Here is a 27,711-nt window from a genome sequence, read left to right on the forward strand (position 1 = left end):
AGACTTCTAAATATGGTTCTTTTCTGGCTTCAGATTCCCATGATGCAGTTCTGCGATTCAATTCAGCTCCAACCCGAGGGTATGAAAAAGATGTTGGAAATAAAACCACCATGCGTATTATTAATTCTCAGGTAAGTCTCTTTAATGCATGGGATGGAGAACAGGTGTTGTTGGACTGTGCCACTATCAACCATGCTGGCTGGGGCTGATGGTAGCTTCATTCCAATATAGGAATGACACAAGTTACCCACCCTGCTTTAATGTATATCTATGCATGTTATTTTCTGTCAGCTCTAGAACTGTACTTCTTACACTATCTGATGTGGCAGACACATATTTTTCCCCCCAGTGTGCCAGGAACTGGCACCATATTTGTGCCCATTAACTACAGTTGTCTCTTTCAAGGAAACCACTAGGGACTTGCAGCTAATGGCTCAGGGACTGGCACCCATCCCTGGACCACCACTTTTAAGCAGAACTTGTTGGATATTCATTTGTTGCAATTGTTGTTACTCATTTATCTCTGTACTATACAGGAGTGCTTATATTTTTTAATATGGAGTGCCCTCTTGTGGTGAAACCATTATGAGTTCACATTACAATGAAAGCTTCTCTACAGGCCTTTCTAGTTTATGTGAATTGTGACTAATAATAGCAGCCTGTGTATATCTCAAAGGCCCTCAGTCCAAAAACTATATTCTGAATATAGTAGGAATGCTAATTGTAATGATGTGCACAGTAGAGCAGATTTCCATGTATACAATTCTGTATTGAATCCTGTGCTCTGCACACATGGAAACCCACATGTGATTTTGTTACATTTGAGTACAAGAGACACCCTGTGGAGATTTGTAGAAGAAATGTACAGGTTTGTTTTAACGTGTGATGTGAAAATGAGAGATAGTCAATGCAAATGCTGGGCACTTCAGTCAGATTGGAATGAGAGGACAAAGCTGTTCAATGGGAGAAAAGCCTTTATGCTACTGATGTTGGTACAGGAAGAGTGAGAAGACCTATTTTTGTCTGTCTTTAATTAAATGAAGTGCATGCATAATATGCAAATTGCTCTGCCAGAAAAGACTGAATGCTGTCCAGGGTTGAATGAAGAGAGTCATTTAGTTCTTTATCACCCTCTGCAGGATTTGCATGTAGCAAATGCTGCCGGATGTCAGCTTTTAACAAATCAAAAAAATATATATATCCTGGTTGTTAACTCATTTTAGAGTTAAAATCATACACATAGGGAGGAGGGGGATATGCAGTCATTGTAACGATGTCACAATTGTAAACGTGAACTGCAATATTTACAGTGTTGTACGGTTGGCTTATGACATCATAAATATTGAACAGAATGACAGCTGTTCTTTTTAAAAGATGCTGTTTCCTCTGCTTGTACCAGAAGGCCATTGAAAATTGTCTACTTTCTCCTACCCACACATTATATTCATCTAATACAGATTGATTTGAATAGATGCAGATTAAGGGTACATTGTAGGAAATCTAAGCAATTTGGGCAGCCTGACCCTAAGTATGTTTGCTTAGAACTGAATTCATGATGCATGTTTGTTGGTATGCTTGATGTTAGGCTTTAGCGTCATTGATTTCAAAGGGAGAGTTTTAAAGGAAATGTTTTAACCAAAGCCTTTAAATAAATGCATAACTAATTTGATTTCAATGAGTATTCATGTCTGTTAGTTTTGACTGGCCCAAGCTTTAACTTATTTTCAATTAGTCTGTCCTAGATAAAAAGCTGCAATATCTCAGTGTGTCTCAGTAAATTCTAGGATAGCAAACCCAGAACTGTTTACTGAATAGGTCACAATGGTCCAAAACACACTGCAGAAATAATCCACTTTGAGACCACTTTAACTGTCCTGGCTCAATGCTAGGGAATTTGGGGAACTGTAGTTTTGTGAGACATTTATCCTTCTCTGCCGGAGTGCTCTGGTATCACAAGAAACTACAGTTGCCAGGATTCCCTAGCACTGAGCTGGCCAGTTAGTCTCAAACTGGGTTATTTCAGCAATGTGTTTGGAGCCGATATTCCAAGACATTTCAAGAAGCATAGTGGAGAAACATAGTTTTTAAAAAAACGAGGGGATAATCTTGGGGTACCTCTTGATAAGTTAACACACTAAGCTTTGGGACTGGATACATATTTTAAAAAGGATGACATTCTCATATGTCTCTGTGTAATAGAATAATGTTACTAAGAAAAGAAACTTCTTGCCAAAAAAATAGGATGTCTAGTCTGGCACTTGGAAGTAGGTACACCCACAGCCTCCATGGGGAAAAGATGTAGGTAAGTCCTTGTGGAGTAATGGAAATTTTAAAGACAGCATCACCAATCATGGGACATGCAGTGTTATCACAGTGCCATCAGAGGTCCCACAAAGCAGGGAATTGTGATACCAGCTTAACTGTTTCACTTGTGGCCTAGTATTGCCATACAAGCATTGAGAAGGTGCTATCATTCCCAGCCAATGCAGTGTTAATATAAAACTTTGCAAAGATCTGTTAGAACCTCATGGTTATCTTGCATTTTTATTTTAAAATGTAAAAATATTTTAACCTTCTATACTGCTTATCTGCCTTTCTGTGTGTACAGTATGTGTGTGTACATATGTACATAATATTACACATACACATCTAGAAAGATAGATAGATAAATACATAGGTTTGATCTTTTATTGGTTTTGCAGGTTTTTAATAGGTGCATGTTTTTATATTTTTCAGATTCTTACTAATCCAAACCATCATTTCATTGACAACTCCTTATATAAAGACGTTATCTTAGTAGCTTGGGATCCTGCTCCCTATTCTGCAAATCTCAATGTGGTAAGCCACGATACATTTTAACATCAGTTTGGAATCTCGTTACCTAGTGGAAGAAATCATAACTAGGAAAGTTATTGCTACAAAGTAATTAGTTACAGTATAGTTTCTGAACATGACTTCCTATCATTATGATTGTAATTTTTAATGCATTATTCTTATTTTTCTCATTTCTCATAGGGCCTGAATAGATTGTCAAGAAGGGGCAGCTTGAAGCCACCCCCAGTGAAGATTGTTTAGGGACACAGCAAACACACAATGCAGCCCCAATCCACCTTGCACCTGGCCCAAAAAGGAGAAAAAAATATCTGCTTCTTTTTGGGCCGGGAAAGAGGCGCCTTTTCCAGCCCTGCTGCAGACCAAATCTAGCTTCAAGACGCTGTGACAGTGTGTGGAGTGTAAACCCCACACCACCGCAGTGTCTTGAAGCCACCCACATCTGGGAGGCCACTCGACTTCTGAGTGGCTTCAAGGCAGCTTGAGAGCATGCGGCTTATAAAGGCAACACTCCCAAGCCTCTCAGATGGACCAAAGATAACTAAAAAAGTCACCATTGGTTCCTAAAGAAAAACATTGTGAACTCTGTAAGACACTGGCCTATGCACAAAGCACTCTCTACTCCTACCTACTTTGTCACTGACAATGCACACAACAAAACATAAGGCAGCAGCATGAGCTGGCACTGGAACCATGTGATCTCCTCCACTATTTAATGGGGCCATACCACCAGAATTATAGAACTTAAACTTTATAAAAGATAAAAGTAAAGGTTTTCCCTTGACAAGATTGACTAGTCGTGCCCAACTGTAGGCGGTGGTGCTCATCTCCATTACTAAGTTGAGGGAGCCAGCATTGTCAAAGATGATCATTGTCATGTGGCCAGCATGACTGCATGGAACTTTGTTACCTCCCCACTGAAGTGGTGCCTATTTATCTACTTGCACTTTTACGTGCTTTCAAACTGCTAGGTTGGCAGAGGCTGGGACTAGTGATGGGAGCCCACCCCATCACCTGGCACTTGGGCCTCAAACTGTCACTCTGTCAATCTTGCAATCATCAGAGTTAGTGTCTTAACCACTGAGCCACCCACCACATCGCTTTATACTTTATAGTTTTATAGCTGAATCTCAAAATGAGTGCAGCTGTCCCTCATTAAGTTACAGTTATAATCTTTTGCTTTTAACAGCTTTTATTTTGCATAAATGCCTCAGTTACATGTAACTAGTTATTAGTAACTAGTTGCTTCTAAGTCTGGATTCAGTATGCCACTTTTCCCTTCTTTCTGTGCATCCATGGTTTCCAAGAAATTGTAGCTTAAAAGCAGGAACTTATACATAGAAGAGACACAATTTTTATGCTCCATTCATTTAGCACTGTTGTAGACCAGCAACAATTAATGCAGGAATTGGTTGCTTGTCACTTGTAAATTCTTCATCTATGATTCCATGAATCTGCTAAAATTAATAAAATGAATTTTCATTTCTTGGCACTAGAGGGAACCATGAACCCTGTAAGAACAGCTTCATGTGTACTGCTTTTGCTAAAACATGGAATTCTGGAACTAAGCCTTTCTAACCCTAGTGATAACAGAGACAAATTTGGGCTAATGTTGGTAAATTAAAAATGCGAACTGAATGCACATTTCCAGCAGTGTGCCTTTCCTTCCTTATCTGTTATTGCTCCATCTTTTTGTTTGTTGTTGTTTTGCGTCATTTCTGACTTATGGTGACAGTAAGGAAACCAAATCACATTTTCTGAAGTGAACACCCTGATATAAATGCTTCTCCAACTGCGACTCTACCTTCATAGCCCTCTGCTGAACCCACATTTGTGTAGAACTGAAACCAGCGTAAAGAATGAAAAATGATACATTTACAAATAATTGGTGGAATTGTAACCCCCCCCTTTTTTTTTTTTTTTTGACCGATTGATACACAGTGTATTCTGTATACATGGAAGAGGAGATGGGGTTAATACTATATGTATAATCAAAATAACAATTTATTAATGTGTATATTATATTAATATATAATCGATAAATTCAATATAATTAAATGTAAATGTTAAAGATGTGTATTTATTTTGCTGCCTTTTGGGAATTCAAATTATGTGGTGATATGAAACAAACTTGAAGCTGAAAAAATGTGAAACTAAAGGAAAGTAAAAGCAAAAAACCGGAATAATTTCATATAGGATTGGGAGATCTGCTGAGAATCCTAATGGAGAGATTAGGTTTCAAGTAAAAGTTACATGCCATGGTGGTGCATTCTTTGTATCCACAAAGCATTGCCAATGTGTGATGTTTTAATTGTGGTTTGATGTGTGATTAGCACTTCAAGAAAATACCTGTTTTTTCCTTTCCTCTACCAGTGGTATAAGAAGCCAGACTACAATTTGTTTACTCCATATGTACAGCATCGCAGAAAGAATCCAAACCAGCCATTTTACATTCTCCATCCAAAATTTATATGGCAGCTCTGGGATATCATTCAGGAGAACACAAAGGAAAAGATACAGCCCAACCCTCCTTCTTCAGGTTTTATTGGTAGGTGTGTCTGTTGGTAGATTTCATCATTCAGTGTCCAAAGAGTGATCATTAAACTACATATGGTGACTTCTAGCATGTGTAACTGAATTGTGGTGATAGTAAAATTATGAAAAGAATGCTGTCTGAAAGGTTGTTGCTGTCAAACACAAAATTTGTTATGAACTTGTTTTTGTGAACTTTTCAGCAGCATTTGTGAAAAATTAAGGTATGTATTAGGCTGTTTATTACTAAGATATTATCCATCGATTAAGAAACCATCCTTTTACTAAGTCATGGCCGTTGAGTACATTGTGACCAATATTATAGCAGTGTGTTCTTTTCAGACCAGAGACCAAACTCTGTGCACTATATAAAACAACTTTCATTTTGCAATGTTTTGTTGCTGTATTCAAAAAAGTTCTAATTTTCTCCAAGTCCAAACTGCAAAATCATAATAACAGACAAATATGTGTTAACCTAATTTGCATGGTTTTAGTGAGGCTTTTGCTGGGGCTTAGTTGCCTATGCTAGAATTTGAGATTGGATGAAACGTGCTAGCACAGTGAGGTGAAACTGTGAATTCTGTCCTTGTGTAGCATGAAGCTGCTACAATGCTATGCACAATAAAATCTACAGCTCTCCACCAGCAGGAGACTATCACAGCACAATGGTCAGTCCTGGGGAGACAGCTTTGGTTACTGTGGAGAAGGGAATACATTTTACAAAAATGTAAAAAGTCAAGGGTAAGGTAAATTTAAGTTTATGAATGTCACTAACAGGATACCAGCTGAATGTTGCTAATATGCTGATAACCTCTTCAGTGGAGGGGAAAGATTGCATGGATTAAACAGTTCTCCCCATGACAAACCTGAATAAGAGCATTTAGAATATCTAACTCAGGCTCCTGTTATCAGACAGGAGAATTGAGAATGCAGAAGCTGTTCGCTCTGCACTTAATTCCCCACACAAATATATGGAGCTCCATGGAGCTGAATGGGCAGTTCAGTATTAAAAGGAAATAAATGTCATTGTAGCAAAAATGGGGGGAGGGGGGAGGGAATGAAAGCATACACATCAAAAATTTTATGTGAAGCATATAACTATGTAATATATTTAAAAGTGGAAATTTTATAGCTGTCTGTTTGAAAGATATGCAGAGAAGGCAAAGTAATGCATGAGTATGTGGTGCAATCAATCAGCATAAATGTTTATGAGATGGATATTTCGGAATGGCTATCCATCATCCAGACTTAAAGAAGATAACAGATTTGAGCTAATGCTGACAGAGTGGGAGAATGGCTGCTGTGAATGTCATGGCATAACAAATTGGAAGATAGTGCTAGATTATTTGCTGAGCCAAAATCTTGCATTTATGAACTTAACTATTCCCAGGAGCAAGATTCAGTATTAATAAAAATAAATAAATGGGGGCTATCATTTGTGACAGACATCACCCTGCCCACTCCAAAGAATCTCTCCATTTGTCTGTCTTATCATTCTACCTGATTAACTAGCTGCTTGTCTACCTATTTATGGGAAAATGTTAAAATTGATCTCTTTTCATCTTAAATCCAATCTATTGTACAGTGTGTGTGTGTGTGTGTGTGTGTGTGTGTGTGTAGGTTCTATTTTGTTTAAAATAAATACCCTCATTCATGAAATACCCTTCTAAGATATGATTGTCACAGCTGTGGTTTAGATTTCAGAAGCTCCACATCCAGTAAGACATAAAGAATTATAAACATCTAATACTATTTTTTTTAAAATGGAGAGGGTACAACCTGTTTCTGTCTAGCTGGACTGAAATGCTAGTAACTCAAACCTTACACTCAATGGCCAGAATTCTGTTAGCGATATACGCATGCGTAAGTGTTCCTTATGTGTACAAGCGTTCATTTTGGGGCACTGTGAGAGTTAATATTCCTCCTTTCCTCCACAGTGCCCAAAGTCCACCCCCATCACTACATCACTGTAAAGCTCCTGAAGCCACCCCACATGATCATTAGGTGCTTTGCAATGAGCAGGGAGAATCTGAGAAATGTCTTGCTACTTCTTTGCCATGGAGCATGGTATGGCTGTACAGGGTGCTTCCAGGGTGCTTGTATGCTTCAGATTCCCTCTTTCCATGTAATGCACCCTGTACACTGAGGTCCTCTGGGGGTTATTTCCTCCAGTCAGCCAAAGGACTTCCTCTGCTGCCCCTAGACTGCGGATTGACCTGCCAGAAGAGATTCAGCAGCTGGATACGCTGTCTGAATTTAAAACAGCATTAAAGACCAGTCTCTTTTGGCAGGCCTATCTAATTTTTTTAAAAAAATTGTGAATGTTAAATGATGAATTTTAAATGAGGATTGTTTTAATATGTACAGGTCTTATTTGTTCTTTTAAATTGATGCATGTTTTAACTGATGTTGTACTGTATATTCGTTAATCTGTCATTCTTCCCCACCTTGAAACATGGGACAGGTACTCCATCCCTGGCTGGTTTTGCAGCCCTCAACTTGACTGGATGCCTTGGATACCCCTCTTCTAGCCCAAAATAGGGAGGCAGTGGTTTGCCTTCCTGTCCATCTCCATGAAAAATACTTTTAAATAGTTTGCGGGATCTCCCTACCCTGTTTAACATCAAAAATTATCCATTTTCCAAACCAGCAGTGGACTTCTGGCCATTTCTCTTTTCTGTTTTTATTTTGGGGGGGGGGGGAGGGTAGTCTGTGCACCTTTGAAAGGGTTGAAGTGGCAGCAGATTTGATGCAACAGATGCAACAATAGATGCCCATTGGTCGTATAATCTTTCTTTTAAAGCCATCTGATTTGGCGACTATATATTTTGGTAGTAAATGCATCATGTGTGCAATTTGTGAAGAAGTCTTTCCTTTTATTGGTCCTAAATATGTCATCAGCTTCACTAGGTGTCTCTGTGTTCTGATACTGTGACAGAGAAGAAATTTTCTCCCCACTATGAATAATTTGGCACATTTCTAATCATGCAGCTCTTTAGTTTCTTTTTCTAAGCTATAAAGCCCTAAAGGTTGAAACATTTCCTCATGCAAATGTTGTTTTAGCTCCTTTGAATGTATATGTGGATTAAGGATTTAGGATTATGCATAAGAAGCTGTTTTATACAGAGTCAGATCATCAGTCCATTTTGCAAGCTACTCTAGAAGACCTTGTGGCTAAATGTTAAATAAACGCTTTAAATCAATCAGCTTTCCCTTCTGGCACTGTCAGCTCTAGTATAGTAATTCACTGTGGCTCTACAACTTTCAGACAGGATTCAGAGTATTACTTAGGCGGGTTACAGACGGGCAAAAAGGGGTGTGTTCATGACGTCATGAAGGTATAGCCTTCAGACGGCCCTTACCTGAATGCCGCCATGAATACGCCGCCCGCATGCCCCAAGCGGGAAGAAGCGGCATTAAAAAGGTGCTGCTTTTCCCTGCTTCTTTTCTATATACTGCGCAGCTGCGCATCTCTGTCTGTAAGCTGCTGCACCGGTACGCCAGAATTGTTACGCCGCTAATTTAAGTTGCCCATTTAAAAGCTTCGTGTCTGCTGCGTCGCATAATGAGTCGGGGTCCTGGAACATGCGCAGTTTGCACCGAGGCTCTAATTAAAGCGTCAGATGCCATGCAGATGTGGTAGCTGCAGCACAGCTGCACTCTATTTTAATGCTCATAACCCTAACCCTAACCCTAACCCTAGAGCAACATGTACGCATGCGCTGCTAGAATTGGGGAAAGTTTGGAATTTAAAGTGAACCCCTACACACATTCCTGTGCCATTTTCACCTAACAATAAAAAAACCCTAAAACTTTAAATATTTACATATGTACAAGGGAGGTGATGGGGGATGGAAGGGGGACAGCGGTGGCAGCGGCCACAGCTGTGGCTGTGCATTGCAGATTCAGCAAGAGCGTGGGGACCAAAGGAGAGGAGGCATCCATGATGCTGGTGACACTACCAACGTGCAAGTGGACAAGGATGCCAACACCAGCTGATCACCAGCTGGCAGGAGACCACCATTGTTCTTGGGCAGAGCGAGGGACAAAGTTTAAAGGGGCCTGGGCGCTTTAAATGTGCACATAGGCTTTCTGCCGCCGGTGCTGAGCGCCGCAGCTGTGCAGCTGCGCATCCGCCAGCTGGCAAAAGAAAAAAAAAGCCCCGTTTTTGGCCGCCCGTGCAGAAGCTGCCTCTCTCTTTGCAGCGTCCTCCGAGGCGGCGGTATGGAAGCTGCGGGTCAGAAACGGCCCCAAGTGAGGCGTCTTCACTGCCCCCCATGTGGAAGCCCCATACACCTGAGCCACGCCCCCGGGGCGGGCGGTCTGGAGGCTCCGTATTCAGCAGAATACACCTCCAAGACGTCTTCCCCTGCCCGTCTGTACCCCGCCTCAGAGATCCTTGGCATTCCCTGCTGCTAGCTGGAGTTTTCTGATATTCTCTGATTTTGTCCCATCCAAATTTTAATCACCTCCCAAAATCAAATGGAATTTGTTCATGGCCAGCATGCTATAGGATTAAGACCCTAGAACACTGCGGTTTAAATCCCTGCTCAGCTATGAAAGCCCACTGGCTCACCTTGGACAGGCCCCATTCTTTCATCTCTAGAGGAGGGCAATGCCAAACCTCCTCTCAATAAATCTTCAGAATTCACCCCTCCTCTGAATAAAAGCCTGTGATAAGGTTCCCATAAATTGAAATCAGCTTGAAGGCACATAACAACAAGAGGTTGATCAGGGTGGTAAGGTAAGTAATTTATATTGAATTTATTTTTACAAGTTTTAATAGCCAGTCACCCAATTTGGAGAGAAACCTTCACAATTTTTTTTGTAACCACCCTAAATAAGTTGGTGTCATCTGAAAACCTTGCCACTCCACTATTCACCAGTTGTTGTGTGCCCTCAAATCATTTCTGACTGATGGTGACCTTAAAGGGAACTTATCACAGGGTTTTTGGCAGAATTTATTCAGAGCAGATTTGCCATTGCCTTCCTCTGAGGCTCACAGTGTGACTTGCCCAAGGTCACCCAGTGATAGGTTTACATTAGGGTCGCCTTAAGTCGGAACAACATAAAAGGAAACAACAACAGGTGATATAATTCACCTGTCTGTGATTGTTGACTTGTGGTGGATCATTGCAGTTCATCACTTGAAATGATAATCAACACTAAAATGTACACTGCAACTGGCTTTCATATTACTAGAATGTGTGCTTTGCGTTCTAAACACTCTAGCTATAAATTAGGAGTGGTTAACTGTGTTTCTCCAGATGTTTTTGGATGACAATTCTCATAATCCCTTGGCTATGTTGGTTAGGACTGCTGTGAGCTGGAATTCCACAGCTGTCCATCAATACTATAGATGTTGCAGTGCTTTCAGCACAATGCTTTCAGTTGCATAGCTTTGGGGTCACTCATCCTTTCTTGTATCCCTGCAGACTTGTTTTTAGAGTAACTATGAATTTCACTTAAGAATGAGGAATCTGCATCTAAATTCAGCAACTTTCCACTTGGGATTCTTCTGACATATGGAGAAACACCTGCCTGGTTCACATTTCCATCACACCTGGCATAGTAACATAATGATTACAGCCAATGTCAGCCTTCAGTATTTAGCATAATATTGCTATTATATTAATTCCTGAGGAATTACCTTGAGTGTCATCATCTACTAACACACCATAGATTCTAACAGGTGATGTGAAAATTGACCTCCATAACTTCTCTTTTCTTTCTTCTTCTTTTTCTAATTTGGTTTTAGGAAAACAAAATGGTGAAAAAGTTAACCACAAAATATTTTATTGAACATGACATATCCCACAGGTAACATGACATATTAAAAATTCAGCAGGGTTTCTTGGCAGAGTATGTATTTATATATGATTTCATTGTGAACATACATTTACATGACAAAACAAGTAACACAATTGTAAAAGTGCTATGGTATCAAACTACTGTATCAACTGCACCCAACCCCCAGCAACACAGATATAAAAGCAGATTGAAGCATTTGTTTAGTCAGAATCATGTGAAGGTAGTATGTTCACAATCACAAGCTATGATTGAAACAGGACAGAGGTCAACTGGCATCTTTAGTTTATATATAAACAAATGTAATGTGCATATAATGGACTTAAATTGCATATCATTTTTAATGAGTGTTATGTAAGCTGAGCTAGATATGGTGCTCATAAGCTTAGGTATACATGTGGACATATAGAAATGCATGTACATGGATATCTGTGCACACACAAATACACACACATACTTTGGTCATCTTAAATTGAAAAACTACAGATAATGTGCCCAGTATTCATGGAAACTATTGATATCTAGTAAAATAAAAGTTCCCTTCTTCCATGAACTAGGTCTGTGCCATATGTACGCCCAAAGATATTTGATTTTGTGCATGAACTATTTCTTATGCAAAGAAGATAAGATGACAGCATGGTTAAAATATCATGTTTCCGTTGAAGTTCTGTGTGTATCAGAATCCATGTATAGCAGAAAATTGGCCCAGACATGTTTGTTCTGAACTTCTGAACTTTTATTTCTAGAAATTTATTTCTCAAAAAACCTATGAGCTATACAAATCTCATCCCTCACCATTATGATGTGTTTGAGCTGTAACTATCCTATAGAATCAAGACATTAACATTAATTGAAATAAAACATGTCAGACTTAGATTGGGGATTACAGTAGATCATATTTTGAAGCCATTAGAAATTTTTGTTTGTCTTTGCCCTTGTTTATAGATTTAGGTTTACAGGTTCAGGGTTTTCATTTCAATAGGGAGAATCCAGTAGATCTGAATATGGAAAGGGTATGTGCCCATAGAACTGTTGCCCCTATTTAGGTAAATGAGAAAAATCCAAATTAGGGAGCTTCTTTCATCAGGATACACAGTGAACAGAATAAGGTAGTACTTGTGGTTTTGTATTTCTAATTACATAATGATTCTCTGAATCTTTCTGTTAGCAGCTAAAGGCCATGTGTGGCCTGTGCGTATATAACTTATTTGAAAGTGTTTGTATATCCAGACTTTCTGCTGACAAATGGCAGTTAAGATGGCTAACAGTGGTAAAAATCAAATGAAAACTAATCACAGTGAAAATATTTCAGAGTAAAATGCAATGGGAAATCTATCAATAAAAACAGAAATGCTGAGGCAGTCACACTCCTCACCACAGCAACGACCCAGCTTAGATTAAAACACCTCTTGTTGGCTGTGTGACAGTTCTACCGCCTTATTCCTCAATAATAAATGTATAGATAAACAAAAATGAAGTGATACTACAGGAAGTTCAGCAGGATGTTAGGTTGTGAAGTCAGCCTTGATGAATTCTGTTTTTCATGTGGCATTGTGCTTTGGGCCAGGCAGACAAAAATATGGGAATAAGGCCTCATTTATAATTATTTTTCACTCATGGAAACCACACCATAAGTGGAAACTAATTTTGCCATATAGCTTTTTCACCAGCACAAGAGCCTACTGGCCTCACATCTGGCCCTGAGAACAGGGCCAGCCCTACTGTTAGGCAAAGTGAGATGGCCACCTCAGGTAACAGTTGCTTGGTGTCATAAAATTAGCAAACGGCTAGTTCTTATTATATATTTTTTACTGCTAGAAACAGAAAAAGGTGATTGTGGATTTCTGTTTTTAATGCCTGCACGATCTATACTATACTATACTATACTATACTATACTATACTACTTGACTTGGGTGAGCAGAGCACCATTTGTTGAGCTGCCTCAGCATCTAGACCTCACCCCAGATTTGCATTAATGGACTGTGGGGTAAGATGTTGCTAGCTCCTTCCCAAGTGTTCATTTCAGCAGGTGATCTCCATTATCAACCTACATGGCATTAATCAAAACCAGGGAATGATGACTCGCTGGCCTCAGTAGGGTAGTGATTCTCATCCTCTGGTCCTCTCAATGTTTTGTACTTCCATTCACAGAATCCCTGGCCATTTACTATGCTGGCTGTGGCTTGGAGTTGAAGTCCAGAACCAGTAAGGAGAAAAGGTCTACTTGTACCTACACAACTCCTTGGAATATATAGCCGTGTTAGTCTGTAGAATCATTATATAAAGAGATCTCATAGCACCCTTGAGACTAACTGAAATAAAGAAGTTGGCAGGATGAGCTTTTGTAGACTTCCATCTACTTCCTATTTGCATCTGAGGAAGTAGACTGATGTCTACGAAAGCTCATGCTGCCAACTTCTTTATTTCAGTTAGTCTCAAAGGTGCTACAAAATCTCTCTACATAAACTCCTTGGAATTGAAGCTGGGCTAAGCATTTTTTCTTTCAACAAATGTTGCATGGGTTTGAGGGGAAACATTGACATATAGTGTCAAATTGCTGGAATTTTATACTCTTTCCCTCTGTACTTGAAAACAAGTACTTGGTACCTGATTTTTTTCCCTCCCTATACTATGGGTACCTTATTATTTTGAATTTTTAGTTTAAAGTTTAAAGTATTCATAGGTTGGTCATCATTTGTGGAATATACTGTATCCAATATTTTAGATAACTGCCCTATTGGGGTGTTGCATGCTTGTAAGTGCATCTGTGGGAAATAGAATGGCAAAAGAGTGCAATGTCTGTATCCAGTAGATGGCTGCTGTTACGTAAGTACATAATGAAGGCAGCAAAGGGGCCGAGATTCTATGGTCCCTGATGTGCATTGTGGACTCAATGCACATCAGGAAAGCCCAATGCACATTGGAAACTCTTGCCAGTGCCCTGATGTACATCTTTGCAGTTCAGTAACTGGGTTTCTTAGCCTTTCTGCTACTTAGTTAAGCGCACACAAATTTATGTTGAGTGAAAGGTCATACAGGATTATTGTCAAAGCTTTTACTAAATTTGAAACTGAGTTTCAGTCTTGATCATTTTTTAAAATGTATTGTTTGCTTCAGCTGAACTTTATATTCAATAACTGGTGTAGAAAGATAAGTGTAATTTACTTTTTATGTATCTCCAGGCTTTTGAAAATGACTTTTTAATTAGTTTGCTAATTATATGGTCAATTGCTATTTACTTGAACAATTAAAATGCCAAGCAAAAATTAAAACCTATTTTTTTAAAAAAAGAATCCTTTGTGTATGTATGAAAAGAAAAGAACTCAATATTTATTTAATTCTAATAAATGCCCTTCAACAACATTTGCAGAATTCAAAGAATTTGATCTGTGTGAGTCTATTTCATGCTACACTTTAAAATGTATAGTTCAGTGCCAAAATGATTTGTTGTGATAAAACTTTGATTGTATCTATACTCTATAGTTGCAGCAGTTTAATGCCACTTTATCTTCAGTGGCTCCATCCTATGGCATTTGTAGTTTGGTGAAGTGCTTGGGATGCTTTATTGAAAAGCTCTAGTGCTATAGTTCAGAAGAGCGTACTAAAGCTGGTAAGGCATTCTCTGAAATACGCTATAGGTGTGTGTGTGTGTGTAGAGTGATTCAAAAAGAATGGTGAAAAGGTAAAGCTGTTCATATTCAGTTGTGCACCATTCTGTTTAAAATCACTCTGTGTGTGTGTGTGTATCCACACTAGGCAATGCAAAAATTTCACCAAGAGAAAAAGTTCTTCATCAGATTAGAAAAGTAAGTCTTGTACACAAATTCTGTTTCAATGCCTTCACTGGCCTCCCTATATGGAAAGAACATTACACTCAGCTGTAGGGTTCCTCCACTACATGTTCAAAGCTCTGCAAGACTCTGTTGCTTGTTTGAAAATTAGGGGACTTGTTATTAATGTCCCCTGAGCAAAAGGGGTAAAGCAGAGAGTGAGACTAAATGTTATGGTGGGTGCACAGTGTCAAGGTCTCTTCCTTCTACCTCAGGGGTTCTTAACCAGTAATCTATGGATCCCTGGGAGATCACTGATGGTCTTCGGGGGTCCTTGAACCAGTGCAAAAAACATTTGACATTTATCTTTCATCTCCTTCCTGTTACTTTGAAAATTGTAATTAAAAGCATTCTTCTGAGGAGAGGTTTTATAGCTTTTATCAGATTTATCAGAACAAAATCCCACTTCCAAAAAAAGAATTAGAACTACTTCTCTACTTGCAACATTTTTGGCACACTTAAATCGATAAAGTGTTGTGCTGTGCTCTTCCCTGCACATAGCAGCCAATGATGTAGAAGAAGAGTATGGAAAATGCAGGAGAAATGTTATGACATAGGAAGTATGAATAAACATTTCATGATCTTGTGGTGATCACTCCCATCTGGAGCTGTGTTTTTTAGGCAGAGAGAATGTGTGTGAAGTACTATGTAGAGAGTTATTGCTTTGTGTGACACTCTCTCTGTGTCAAGACAAGTCCCACTCACCTAAAGAATAACCAGTGAGTTTTGTTGGAGAGAAACAAGTTTCTCTTCTGGCGAAAAGGCTGTGTGAATGCCAGCCATGTACAGCGTGTTTTACATAATTTGTGTGTCAATTTCAAACATTGCAGGGGCCATTACTCCTCCCCCCCTTGCTGTCTATGAACAAATTGTTGGTCATGCAAGGCACAGAAAAACATAAAAAAGAAAGAAACAAAACTGGAAGTGGCTGAGAATCACTGATAGTAATTGAGTTAAAGAACCACCATGGTTTTCCATTATTTTTCCAGAAGGGGAGGCAGTCTGCACACTGCACTTTGCAGTGATTTTCACTGACAACTCATAAAGGCACAAACTACTAATTTGTTACTCATTTGCTAAGAGTGTCTTTCTTATGTTTGGATCTACACCCACCACATCATCTGTTTAGATTCAGCAGAGTCCCCTAGAGCTCTCAGCAGATAATGTCATTGGTCTGCATTCAGCAATGGAAACACAGCCAGATGCTTCTCCAATCTCTACTAACAATGAAGTTGCCATTGAGTTGGCTATCACTGTGACATGATAAATCTGTGGGCTTTGATTACTGCAGAGGAAGGAAGGGCATATCAGTCTTCTCAACTACCTAATGCTTATATGTTTACAAGCATAAGGTGGAATTACAGTTGCAGATGTCACTAATAGGATGCTGGCCTCGATGTGGGGCTGCCTTTGAAAAGTTCTCAGAAACATGAGTTGGCCTAAAGAGTTACAGCCAAATTGTTAACTGGGGCCCACTGTTCTCTTGTTGCAACAGATCCACTAGCTACCGGGGTACAACTGAAAGTGTTGATTAAGACATGTAAACCCCAGGATTTTATGCGAAGAATGACACCTTCCTATATGCACCTGCCTAGGCTGCAAGAACTTTGAGAAGGCCTTTCTCTTGGTCCCACCACCTACATGATTGTTGGGAACAAGGGAAAGGGCTTTCCCAGTGGCTGTTCCCAGGCTTTGGAACACCCTTCCAAGAGAGGCTAGGATGGCTTCCTCTTTGCCATCCTTCCACTGGCAAGTGAAAACCTTTCTGTTCCTACCAGCTTTTAGGAACTGTATGCAAGGGAATTAATAGTGTGCCATTTTGTTGACTTAGATTTGTTTTAAATGATTTAAATGCTATGTAATAACATTTTAATAATAACTTTCTGTATTTTTAACCTATGCTGTATATGCTTTTATCAGTGTTTATTTTATTTTTTGCAAAGCACCTTGAATCCAAGTTTTGTGGAAAAGGCAAGATATAGATTCATCATCATCATCAATCATCATCTACTTTAGTTGTAACAAATAACTTCCCCTCACATATTCAAGTAAAGCAAGGATAGGCACCTGCACAAATGTTAGGGGCCAATTCCTACCCACCCTCACACATCATCTTAAACAAACACCTCTGTTGGTTTTTTCAGTCCTTCTCAAAATGACATGATGCAATGTTGAATCACATCCTGATGCCATTTTGAGAGGGAGTACAGGTGAAAAAGTAGTATAGGGGACTATACAAGGTTTGGGGTTGCTGGTGTGGTGGGGAATTTTGGGGTGTTTATATGCTTTGGGGCACAAAAGTCCTGAAAAATTATACCAATTTTTTCCTTTAAAATTGGGATGGCTTCAGGAGCCATAAAAGTGGAGTCTAGGGGTCACATGCATCCAGCAGACCACACTTTGCGGGGAAACCATTTTCAGGCAGAAATGAGTGATATCAAATACTACTTTCTGAACCTGTTCTGAACACCAATTGCTCAGAGACCACTTATTGTATTTATATCATGGTATTGAGCTTTCCACAGGAAACTAATTGGCCACTGTGGGAATAAACAGTATGGTAGACATTCATAAGCACGTAGTGCATGGGTAAACATGCTAGAACAATAACTGGAATCAAGTTCTCTGTTCTAATTATTGAGCTCTAACTTGTGATCAATGTGTTTTCAAAATTTAAAGTACAATGATATAATTTTAAATTCAATTGTATATTTGATTTCTCCCATAAACCAATGGCATTTGTATTAGATCAGCAGTGGTGAGTATTCCTTTAAAACAGTAAGTGTTTTATGAGAGCTTAATGCTTCAAGCATTAATAAAATAGCACCTTGGCTAGTTTGTTGACATTCTTTATATACACATTTTTTTCTTGTTTCTGTGGGAGAAAAAAATCACTTAATATGCAAGAAAGGGATTAAATTAGTTAAGCTGAAGTTGATGACATAGATCTGGGCTAATCATGTAAGATACTCAAGTGTCATAAATGATGAAAAGTGTGTCCCACTGGTTTCAACTTGGTCTGGCTCCAAGCCATTATTATCCCTGCCACATTCATTGTAGTGCCAAGGCCAGTTCTCCGAGAAAAAGGAGGGCGATGCACATTAATCTTAAAAGATTCTGTTTCTTTCTCATTTTTAATGCATGAATTACACTTTTATAAACACTGAACTTAATAGTGACTTTTTGACCACTCATCAAGTCTTCTCGCTTTACATCTGTCATGATTTTGCCAAAGGCTTGTAAATGAAAAAAGACAATGTGGCATCTTTTCATGTGTTGAACCACAGTTTACTTAGTCCCACAAATATCCCCATGGATAGACAGCTGTCAAGCCCAGAGATGTGGATAGGTGACCATAAAGGGATATGATCCTTCTTCATATATAGCCTCTACGTGCAATTAAATAATTTGAAGAAATCTGGACAGATTGGAAATTGTAGTCAGCACAATAGTAGTGAAAGAAGCACTTATACAAGATGCTCAGATATACTAAGATAAATGTTTCTTTTTGTTTCTGATTTCTCTTTTGTATCAGTAGCATTCATATTTGACACCAAAAGGAAGGCAGAGTTTCAAATGCACTTTGTACTGTTATACAAGAAAATACTTTCAGAATATGCACTTAGAATTAAAAAAAAACCTGTTTGAAAAGGAAAATACTTCTGTAGTCTAGGAAGACACATCTCACAGCTGTCAAAAGTTTCCTTTGTTGTGACAAGAGACCTTCATCTATCTTGCACTTTATTATTAAATGTGCACTCTTCCTCAAGCACAAGATGAAATCAAAGTGGTGGGGTGGGGGGATGAGGCTAGTAAGTAAACCTTGGAACACTGTCTTGTTAGCTCTGTATAAAAAAGAAATGTATGTTTCTGGAATTAGTACAGACTGCTTATGCAAAAGAACCTACTACTAATTAATTTAAATCATGGTTCGGCAATGTGTGGGCTACATGTGGCCCCTGGGGGCCCTACTGAGTCAAAAACCATTTTTGTAATACTGGTCTTTTCTTTTTAAAAAATGCCCCCAAATTTCCTCTAGAAGCCATGGAGTGCATTTCCACAACTTTTTGCACCCTCGGGCAAATTTAGGTCCAGAGAGGCCTTTTCTGAAACGAAACAAGCAAGAAATTACTTCTGACTATCTGTTGTTAATAAAAGGCATTTACTGGGCTTAAAGTGGCCTGGTAAAGCCCCAAAACATGGTGGAAATGCCCTGCATAACCCCTAGAGAGCATTTGGGGGCAATTTGTTTGTTTGTTTGTTTGTTTGTTTGTTTGTTTGTTTGTTTTTGCTGGAGTGGGTGAAGTGGGAGAGGTTCAGTCCTCCAAGGGCTCTAAAGGGGGCTAATATACCCCCCTAGCTTTCTACAGTGGCCCACCTTGATTTGAAACAACTTTTTAAAATTTGTTTTGACAAAAAGATATATTTATTTGTGAAGTGTGTGAGCTAAAGGGTGAGAGACAGAATGAGAGTATTGAGAATTCTGCCCCATCAAATCTTCTTTCAGTCTCCCAATTTGTAGTATTTCAGCAAATTAAAATATCTTCCAGTGTGGGCTTCCAGCGTATGCTGGAGTACACGTAAGGCATGCCCACATATAACGTGGGCACACTGTACATTGTTGTTGTTGTTGTTGTGTATCTAAAGCCATTCCTAACTTATGGTAACCCTATGGTGAACCTATCATGGGGGGCTTGACAGAATTTGTTCAGAGGGAGTTTGCAATTGCCTTCCTCCGAGGATGAGAAAGTGACTTGCCCAAGGTCATCCAGTGGGTTCCCATGGCCACATGGGGATTCAAACCTTTTAGAAGATTTTCATACCAGCTCTTAAGCGCTGGTAAATCGCCTCTAAAATGTAGAGGAAGTGCGCATATGTGAAAGCCTGGCGTGCTTCCTCATCGTCAGGGAATCATCGGCACCCTCTAGCATCACTGAATCATTCCAGGAGAGGGAATTTCTTCTGAATGGAAACTTTGCGTTCAGAGAAAATTCCCTCTCCTGGAATGATTCAGTGACACTAGAAGGATACTAGAGGGAGCCAACAATTCCCTGATGATGAGGAAGTGTGCCAGGCTTTCACACATGCGTGCTTCTTCAGTGTTTTAGAGGTGATTTATCAGCACTTAAGAGCTGGTATGAAAATCTTCATAGTCTAACACTCAAACCATTATACCACACTGGGACAATTTTAAGTTGTTTGTTTTGAAAAACTAAACTGAAATCTTAAAAACCTGAGGGTTTTTAAACTTTATATAAATAGTGGGTACCGCTGACTGAGTAAATGTCTGAAAACAATTCCAATAGACAGTGCTTGTCAGGCCACAGATGTCTAGAAGGAAATTCAGTTTAAATTAGTTTAAGGAGCTAACATTAGTTGAACGGATGGAAAGGTGCCTTGTGTTACAATCCACATACCCCCCTGTTAAACTATGCCCTTAAATATCCAGAATACATATCTTTTCCAATTTATGACATAATTTCTAAGTTGCTTCAGAGTTAAAAAAAATAGTAATAGAAACAACTTCTGTTTCTGCTGAACACATAGGATATTCCTTAAGGGAATATAAAGCAAATTGGTAACAAAACTATAACATGTTTCATGTAGTTGTATAGGCAACAGCTTGTACTACTTCACAGGAATGAATTTTCCTTAGACAGTTGTGGTGTGTTCTCTGAAACTGGCTCCAAGCTTGACTCCGGGCTCAAAAGGCAGATTGCTTTCTCGTCCATTTGTGGAACAACTTGGCTTTTAGATGTGACTCCACTTTGTGCCTTCTGGTTTAGCTGAATGGTCATGACCTTTGACTGACACATGGTTTCTCCATCAGCAACTGAAGGAGGCTGGCAGTGCAGAAGCATGAGAAAGCATTTATAGAACTGAAAAAGAAACAAAAAAACCCAACCAGTATTATTTCATCAAAAACTAACTTTCTACATGTACATACTAACTAATAAAGTGTTGTGCATCATCAGTGAGTATCTAGGATTCAGATATGTTATAAAAATATTATTTTCATAACAATTCTCTTTCTCACCTTCATTGTTGTATGTGCATATGTGCCTTCAAGTCGCCTGTCAACTATGCAGCATAGGTAAACCAGCATAAAGTCAACTAAGCTTCCAAGATAAAGTGGTAGTACATGGATACCTGGTCAATCTAGATGAATTGAAGACGCCAGAATCAAATGAACTACATCCAAGAGTATTAAAAGAACTAGCAGACATAATCTCAGAACCACTTGCAATAATTTTTGAGAACTACTGCAGAACAGAAGTCCCAGCAACCTGGAGGAGGGCAAATATTGTCCCTGTCTTCATAAATGGGGAAAAAGAGGGTCCCAACAATTACCACCCAGTTAGTCTGACATCAGTAGCAGGAAAGATTCTAAGAAGATAATTAAACAGAGAGTCTGTGAACATTTAAAAGGGAATGCGATAATCACAAAAAGTCAGCATGGGTTTCTGAGAAACAAGTCATGCCAGACTAATCTGATCTCTCTTGTTTTGATAAAATTGTCAGCTTGGTAGATGAAGCGAATGCTGTGGATGTAGGCTATCTTGATTTCAGTAAAGCCTTCAACAAGGTCCTCCATGATATTCTTGCAAGCAAGTTAGTAAAATGCGGGCTAGACAATGCTACTGTTAGGTGGATTTATAATTGATTTGACCAACTGAGCCCAAGGGGCTCTCACCTGTGGCTCCTCTTCATCCTAGAGAGAACTGACTAGTGGGGTACCACAGGGTTGTGTCCTCGGCTTGATGTTATTGCTATTGGTGCTATTCAACATCTTAATCAATGACTTGGATGAAAGAATAGAGAGCATGCTTATGAAATTTGCAAATGACTCAAAATTGGGAGAGGTAGGTAATGCCGCTCAGGGTGTGGGTGCTGTGTAGTTTCTGACTTATGGCAACCCTAAGGTGACCCTATCATAGGGTATTCTTGGAAGAATTTCTTTAGATGAGGTTTGCAATTGCTTTCCCCTAAGGCTGAGAGGATGTGACTCGCCCAAGTCCACCCAGTGGATTTCATGGCCAAGCAGACCTGAGTCTCCAGAGTCATAGTCCAACACTGAAACCATTATGCCAAGCTGCCCCAGAAGAAAGGATCAAAATTCAAAATGATTTAGGCTGGGCCAAAAGTAACAAAATGAATCTCAACAGGGAGAAATGTAAGGTACTACACTTAGGCAGAAAAAAATGAAATGCATAGATATAGGATGGCTTGACAAGAATACATGTGAAAGGGATCTAGGAGTCCTAGCAGACAACAAGTTGAACATGAGTCAATAGTGTGATGCAGCTGCTAAAAAAGCCAATGTGATTCTAGATTGCATCAATAGAAATACAGTGTCTAGATTGAGGGAAATAACAGTACCACTCTATTCTGCTTTGGTCAGGCCTCACTTGCAATACTGTGTCTAGTTCTGGGCACCACAATTAAAAAAGGATGTTGAGAAGCTGGAGCATGTTCAAAGGATGGCAACTAAAATGGTGAAGCATCTGGAAACCATGCCCTATGAAGAGCGACTTAGGTAGCTGGGTATGTTTAGCCTGGAGAAGAGAGGGTTAAGGAGTGATATGATAGCCCTGTTTAAATATTTGAAGGCAGGTCATATTGAGGGTGGATTAAATGACAGGAAAAGAGATTCCGCTTCAACATTAGGAAGAACATCCTGACAGTAAGAGCTTTTCAGCAGTGTAATACGCTGCCTCAGAGACTCAGTGGAGTCTCCTTCTTTGGAGCTTTTTAAACAGAGGTGGGATAGCCATCTGTTGGGGGTGATTGGATTGTGTATTTCTGCATGACAGTAGGTTGGCCCTTGTGGTCTCTTCCAACTCTGTGCTTCTATGATTCTGTGACTTATGGTGACCCCCATGAACTTCACAGGGTTTTCTTAGGCAAGGAATACTTCAAGGTGTCTTTGCCATTTCTTTCCTCTGAAATATAGCCTACAGAATCTGGTGTTCATTGGAAGTCTCTCATCCATGTACTAACCAGGGCTGAATGTGCTTAGCTTACAAGATTAGATAGGATCTTAGGGTATTTAGGCATCATTATCCTTGTGCATTACATGTTGTACTGGTTCCCTTTTTATTTTGAGTTTCCCTTTTTTTTCTAAATCCACAAACAAAAGTTTTTCCAGTTTGCAGGTAAAAGTATAACTTCAAGCTATCATTAAGCTGCTGAGAGCAGGTGAAGCTTGTGGCACCTCTCTGTAATACAGAATAGGTGAAACATTCCTTGTGCCTTGTCAAAGGGGAGAGTTTGGTTTTGCCTAAGGCAACTAGCAATTTCTCCCTTGTAAACCCAGTGAAATAAGTGAAGAATGTTAGCAGCCAGGAGGTTCCATGTCAGAAATGCAGTGAATCTATTCTGGGTTTCAGCCCATAACTTTAAAGGAGCTACTTTACAGTGCTGAACCTTCTTTCATGCTGTGGGAGCTACCAGGTGTCCCTGCCACACAAACTTTCCAGCTTTCAGAGCCAATCTACTTCTTCTGCAATGAAAACTACCTACTGACTTTCTTCCTCTGCCTGTGATATACAAAACCAGGTCCATCATGCATGTTGTGCCCAAAGATGGTAAAGGAGCACAAACATGGTTCAGCTAGTTCCATGCCTTACATGAGAAGTGATGTGCCCTTGTCACTCAATTCTAGACACACATCTTCAGGATTTGCTTTGTGAACAAGTCTGAGCTGACAATTATTTGACAAATAATAGTGTTTTCAAATATAATACCAGAATACTAATTTTAAAGGAAGCATGCTTCTTGTATAAGAAGAAAATTATAAGCAGAAACTTATATTTTTCATTCAAAATGCTGATCATGGCCTGTAAAGCCCTATATGGCTTAGGTCCAGACTATCTGAACGACCCTATCCCCATATGAACATGCAAGAACTCTTAAGATCTACAAAGAAAGGCTTTCTCCCAGTCCTGTCACCATCTTGGGCTCCCTTGGTGAGGACAGAAAGAAAGCGCCTTCTCAGTGGCTGCTCCCACCCTCTGGAATTCCCTTCTATGGGAGACTAGGCTGGCCCCCTCCCTACTTTCCTTTCAATGGCAGGCAAAGACCTTTTAATGCATAACTAAGCCAGGGAGGCTTTTTTATTGGTGTATATGCTTTATTTATTTATTTTTTAAAAACCACATTTTTATGTTTTAAAATATTTTTGTTGATTTAATTGTGACAATTTTAATTGTTTTTAAAATTGTATTGGTAGATTTTAATGAATTTTCTGTGAGCCACCTTGGCTCTCATTCTGGGATGTGACATATAAAATTAATTAATTAATTAAATATAAATATTCCTTCAGTTGCAAGATTTTTATGTGAATCCCATAACACGGAGTCCTTACTCTTGCTCCCTGATAATAGTCAGGCTTTGTCTACTGTGAATGACCATAATTCTGTTTGCTTCAAGTTGTATGCCACGTTATACAAATGGAGAACATTTTAACTGTCCATGGTATGTAAATGTTTTAGTACTGAATAGTCATGTTAATATTTTATTCATATATTTTGAGAAATTCATTCATATGTATTATCTGATGGCAACAAATATTTTGAATATACAATATTGTTGAGTTTGCTCTAGCCACCCAAAGTGTTAGGATTATACAGTGAGCCCTTCGTATCTGCTGAGGTTTGAATCCAGGACCCCCTGTGGATACCAAAATCCATGGATGCTTAAGTCCCATTAAATACAATGGCATACTGAGATGGTGCCCTGAATATAAAACGGCAAAAACAGGGTTTGCTTTTGGAAATTATATTATTTCTGAATATTTTCAAGCCATGGATGGTTGAATCTGCAGATAAAAAAAATCCATGGATACAGCAGTCATAATTTAGTACATTTCACTTGTTATCATCTAAAAATACAACAGTGCTAACTTCCTTTTTAACTTGTACCTGTATGCTTTAGGATGTATTTCCACCCAGTATTTGAGATAACCAGGGAGGATGAGTTAATAAAACTTAGCTGGACTTTTCACATGTATAAAACTCCTTTTGTTCTAATATTGTATTTACATGCTATAAAGTTTTCTTTTTGTCTGTCTTTTTTTTTAAAGGAATCCTTATCATGATGTCAATGTGCCACGAAGTGCACGTCTATGAATACATTCCTTCAGTCCGACAGACTGATCTGTGCCACTATCATGAACTCTACTACGATGCAGCATGTACTTTGGGGGCCTACCACCCACTGCTTTATGAGAAACTGTTGGTGCAGAGGATGAACAAAGGCTTCCAGGATGATTTGTACCGAAAAGGAAAAGTAATTTTGCCAGGGTTCAGGTCAGTGAAATGCCCTGGACAAAATCAGTTTCCATATACATAAAGATGAATCTTTCTAAAACAATGTGCAATAAGGTGCTACTGTCATACTGATAACAAAAAACATACTTGAACATGGATCTTAGACCAACTTAGTCTACAATCTAAACTCTCATTAACTAGAAGGCATGAAGGAAGGTCTTCCTTCTGAAGCCTTAGTATTTATTATTGCTTTGCAAACAGTGGTGTTTTTTAAGGCTTAACTTTTTGCAAGATGCAAAATACAAATGAAGGCAAGCTACAGTGAGTATTTGCACATGGGGTCTGCCAAAACACATCAAACAACTGTGCCAGATGGGTTAGATTCCTGCCCTTTAGATGAAGCATTTTAATTTGCTAAGTCCTTACACAACTAAATAAAATCATATCATGGAGAATTTTTCATGCTAACTCTGGTTTTCTCACCTTTCCTTTATGTAAAAAAAAACACCACATATCAATAGCAGATATGTACTGAATAGAATGAGCCATATGCTTTTAATTCAAGATTTATTTAGGCTGTTACACTGGTTGTTGAGTTTGGCACCCTAAACTTAAAATGTTTGTGCTAGTTTGTTTTAATGTGCATAATGTTTAGGTTACACAAATTAATACTATGTAGAGAAAAAGATGAGAAGACAGTCTCCTCATTGCTTCTGAAAAGAGCATATTATAGTTTTTGTCTTTGTGAGATATGCCATTGTGAAGGAAGAATGAAAATGTTTGCTGGCCTATTTGAGGTTGATAAAATAATTTATTAGACCACCATATAATTTTATCACATATGTGCTTTCCCCCATCTCTTTGGGGATAAAAGTATAGTTGGTATTAAGCCCAAAATGAAAATGTCACATGATTAGGTTGTTGTAGGAATACTGCAGTCTTCAAGTTAATAATTCAGCTTGTCTGAATATGATTTCTAATCATTGACCAGATTTGGCCATGTAAGCAGCACATGTGAACAATTCTCTACTATGTGCAGTATACTGTAGATGCCATGAATTCATGTAAGATCTTGGTTACCTATGGATGATATAAATTAATTTTAAGTTGCAGCTATCTTGCAGGACTCTCAGCTTCCAAACTATTCTGTTCCTGCAAGTATAGAGCATTCATGTGAAGGTTTTTTCCCTGCTCAAAACAACCTCGAAGTATATCACTGGAACAGCTTTGATACAAGGACTTCCATGTCATTTTTTTAAAAAACGGGGGGGGGGGGGGGGGGGAGAAAAAGAATCTTTAAATTGTTTTGTTGCTTTTATGTTCTATCTGGTCCTATGTGGATACAGTGCCCAGGCAAATCAATACAGGGCACAGTAGCTCTTTCTCCCTCCTTGCTCCCCACCTGCTCTGGTGTATATCCCCAGATGGACATATGTATCACGTTGGACTGCCATGGAAAATGGTAGGCCTATGCATGTCTCCCATATCTGGCAAACCTATCCCCTGGTCCTTGGTCTCTGAACTGCAAGTTGTGGAGTGAGTTCTGTTGTGGGACAAGGAGAAACTTCTTATCCTTTGGTAATGCAAGAATGGGACTTTTAGATTTCTTTTCTAAGTAGACCTGCCACTATTACAGTTTACTTTGAGGAAAAGTTTTAGGGAAATTGTGGTCGGCAGTGGCAGAGAGAGCCTTCTGGACTGCTCCTATTGAGTCACTATTTATGGGTAGTCCTACTTCATTGGATGCAAATTAACAGAAGGAGACAGTTTATAGTTTGTTTTGAAGTTGTAAGAGTAGAAGACATTCAGCAACTTCCAATTTGAGCCAAAAATGTGGTACATGGCTGTGAAAATACCCCCCCCCCCCTTCTTTGTTCTATACACCAACCCAGGAATATCCTGGTCTTCAACTTTCTCCTCCTTTCCTAAAGATCCTGGCAGAAGTTCAAGTAAACTCTTGATTCTACTTCTGGATCTTAGGAACGTCCTTCTCACTCAAAGTGAACATCCACCTAGACCTACATTCTGATTCCAACAGTAGCTGATCAGATGCTTCAGAGAAGTTCACTAATAAGACACAAAGTTGATGGCCTATATCTCTGTTTATCCCTAGCATTTTCACATTTGGCACATGCTACCTCTGAATGCAGACATGTCTAATTACCACAGATTGTTGTGGTTGGTTGTCTATGGGCTCCTTTAATATTTTCAGAGTATTAAATAATGAGATTTTTCATACTTCCTATTATTAAAAATGTATGTCCTCTCACAATTAAAAATAATGATAATGTAATCTAATTTTATAGTGACCAAGACTAGCCATACAAGTCTGCATGTGCTCATGTAAAATGCAAATTCTTCTTTCTCTGGTAATAACATTGAAAAATAACCAAAACACACTTTAATCAGCGATTACTGAATGTGTACACAGGGAAAA

General features: G+C 39.0%; 2 protein-coding genes across 5 annotated transcripts in view; one reads left to right on the forward strand and one right to left on the reverse strand.

Annotated features, from left to right (window-relative positions):
* ST6GAL2 (ST6 beta-galactoside alpha-2,6-sialyltransferase 2) overlaps positions 1-27,711 on the forward strand; it is an 85,776-nt gene that overhangs the window by 53,392 nt on the left and 4,673 nt on the right. For 2 of the 3 annotated variants that reach the window (XM_089511375.1, XM_089511372.1), the window contains exons 3-6: positions 34-131; positions 2,737-2,838; positions 5,206-5,380; positions 25,088-25,313. In XM_089511375.1, the coding sequence (XP_089367501.1) occupies positions 34-131; positions 2,737-2,838; positions 5,206-5,380; positions 25,088-25,313 (601 nt within the window). Of the gene's footprint in view, positions 1-33; positions 132-2,736; positions 2,839-5,205; positions 5,381-25,087; positions 26,261-27,711 lie in introns of those variants that run through there. The other variant, XM_089511373.1, reaches the window with a different exon arrangement.
* Positions 20,117-27,711, reverse strand: part of LOC149319250 (parapinopsin-like) — a 107,158-nt gene continuing 99,563 nt past the window's right edge. For both annotated transcript variants that reach the window (XM_089511376.1, XM_089511377.1), the window contains exon 5: positions 20,117-20,882. In XM_089511376.1, the coding sequence (XP_089367502.1) occupies positions 20,637-20,882 (246 nt within the window). In that variant the 3' untranslated portion in view covers positions 20,117-20,636. The remainder of the gene's footprint in view (positions 20,883-27,711) is intronic.

The sequence above is a fragment of the Sceloporus occidentalis genome, unplaced genomic scaffold (genome assembly GCF_023333645.1).
Source record: "Sceloporus occidentalis isolate IW3139 unplaced genomic scaffold, rSceOcc1.0.p SCAF_2, whole genome shotgun sequence".
NCBI classification, from domain to species: domain Eukaryota; kingdom Metazoa; phylum Chordata; class Lepidosauria; order Squamata; family Phrynosomatidae; genus Sceloporus; species Sceloporus occidentalis.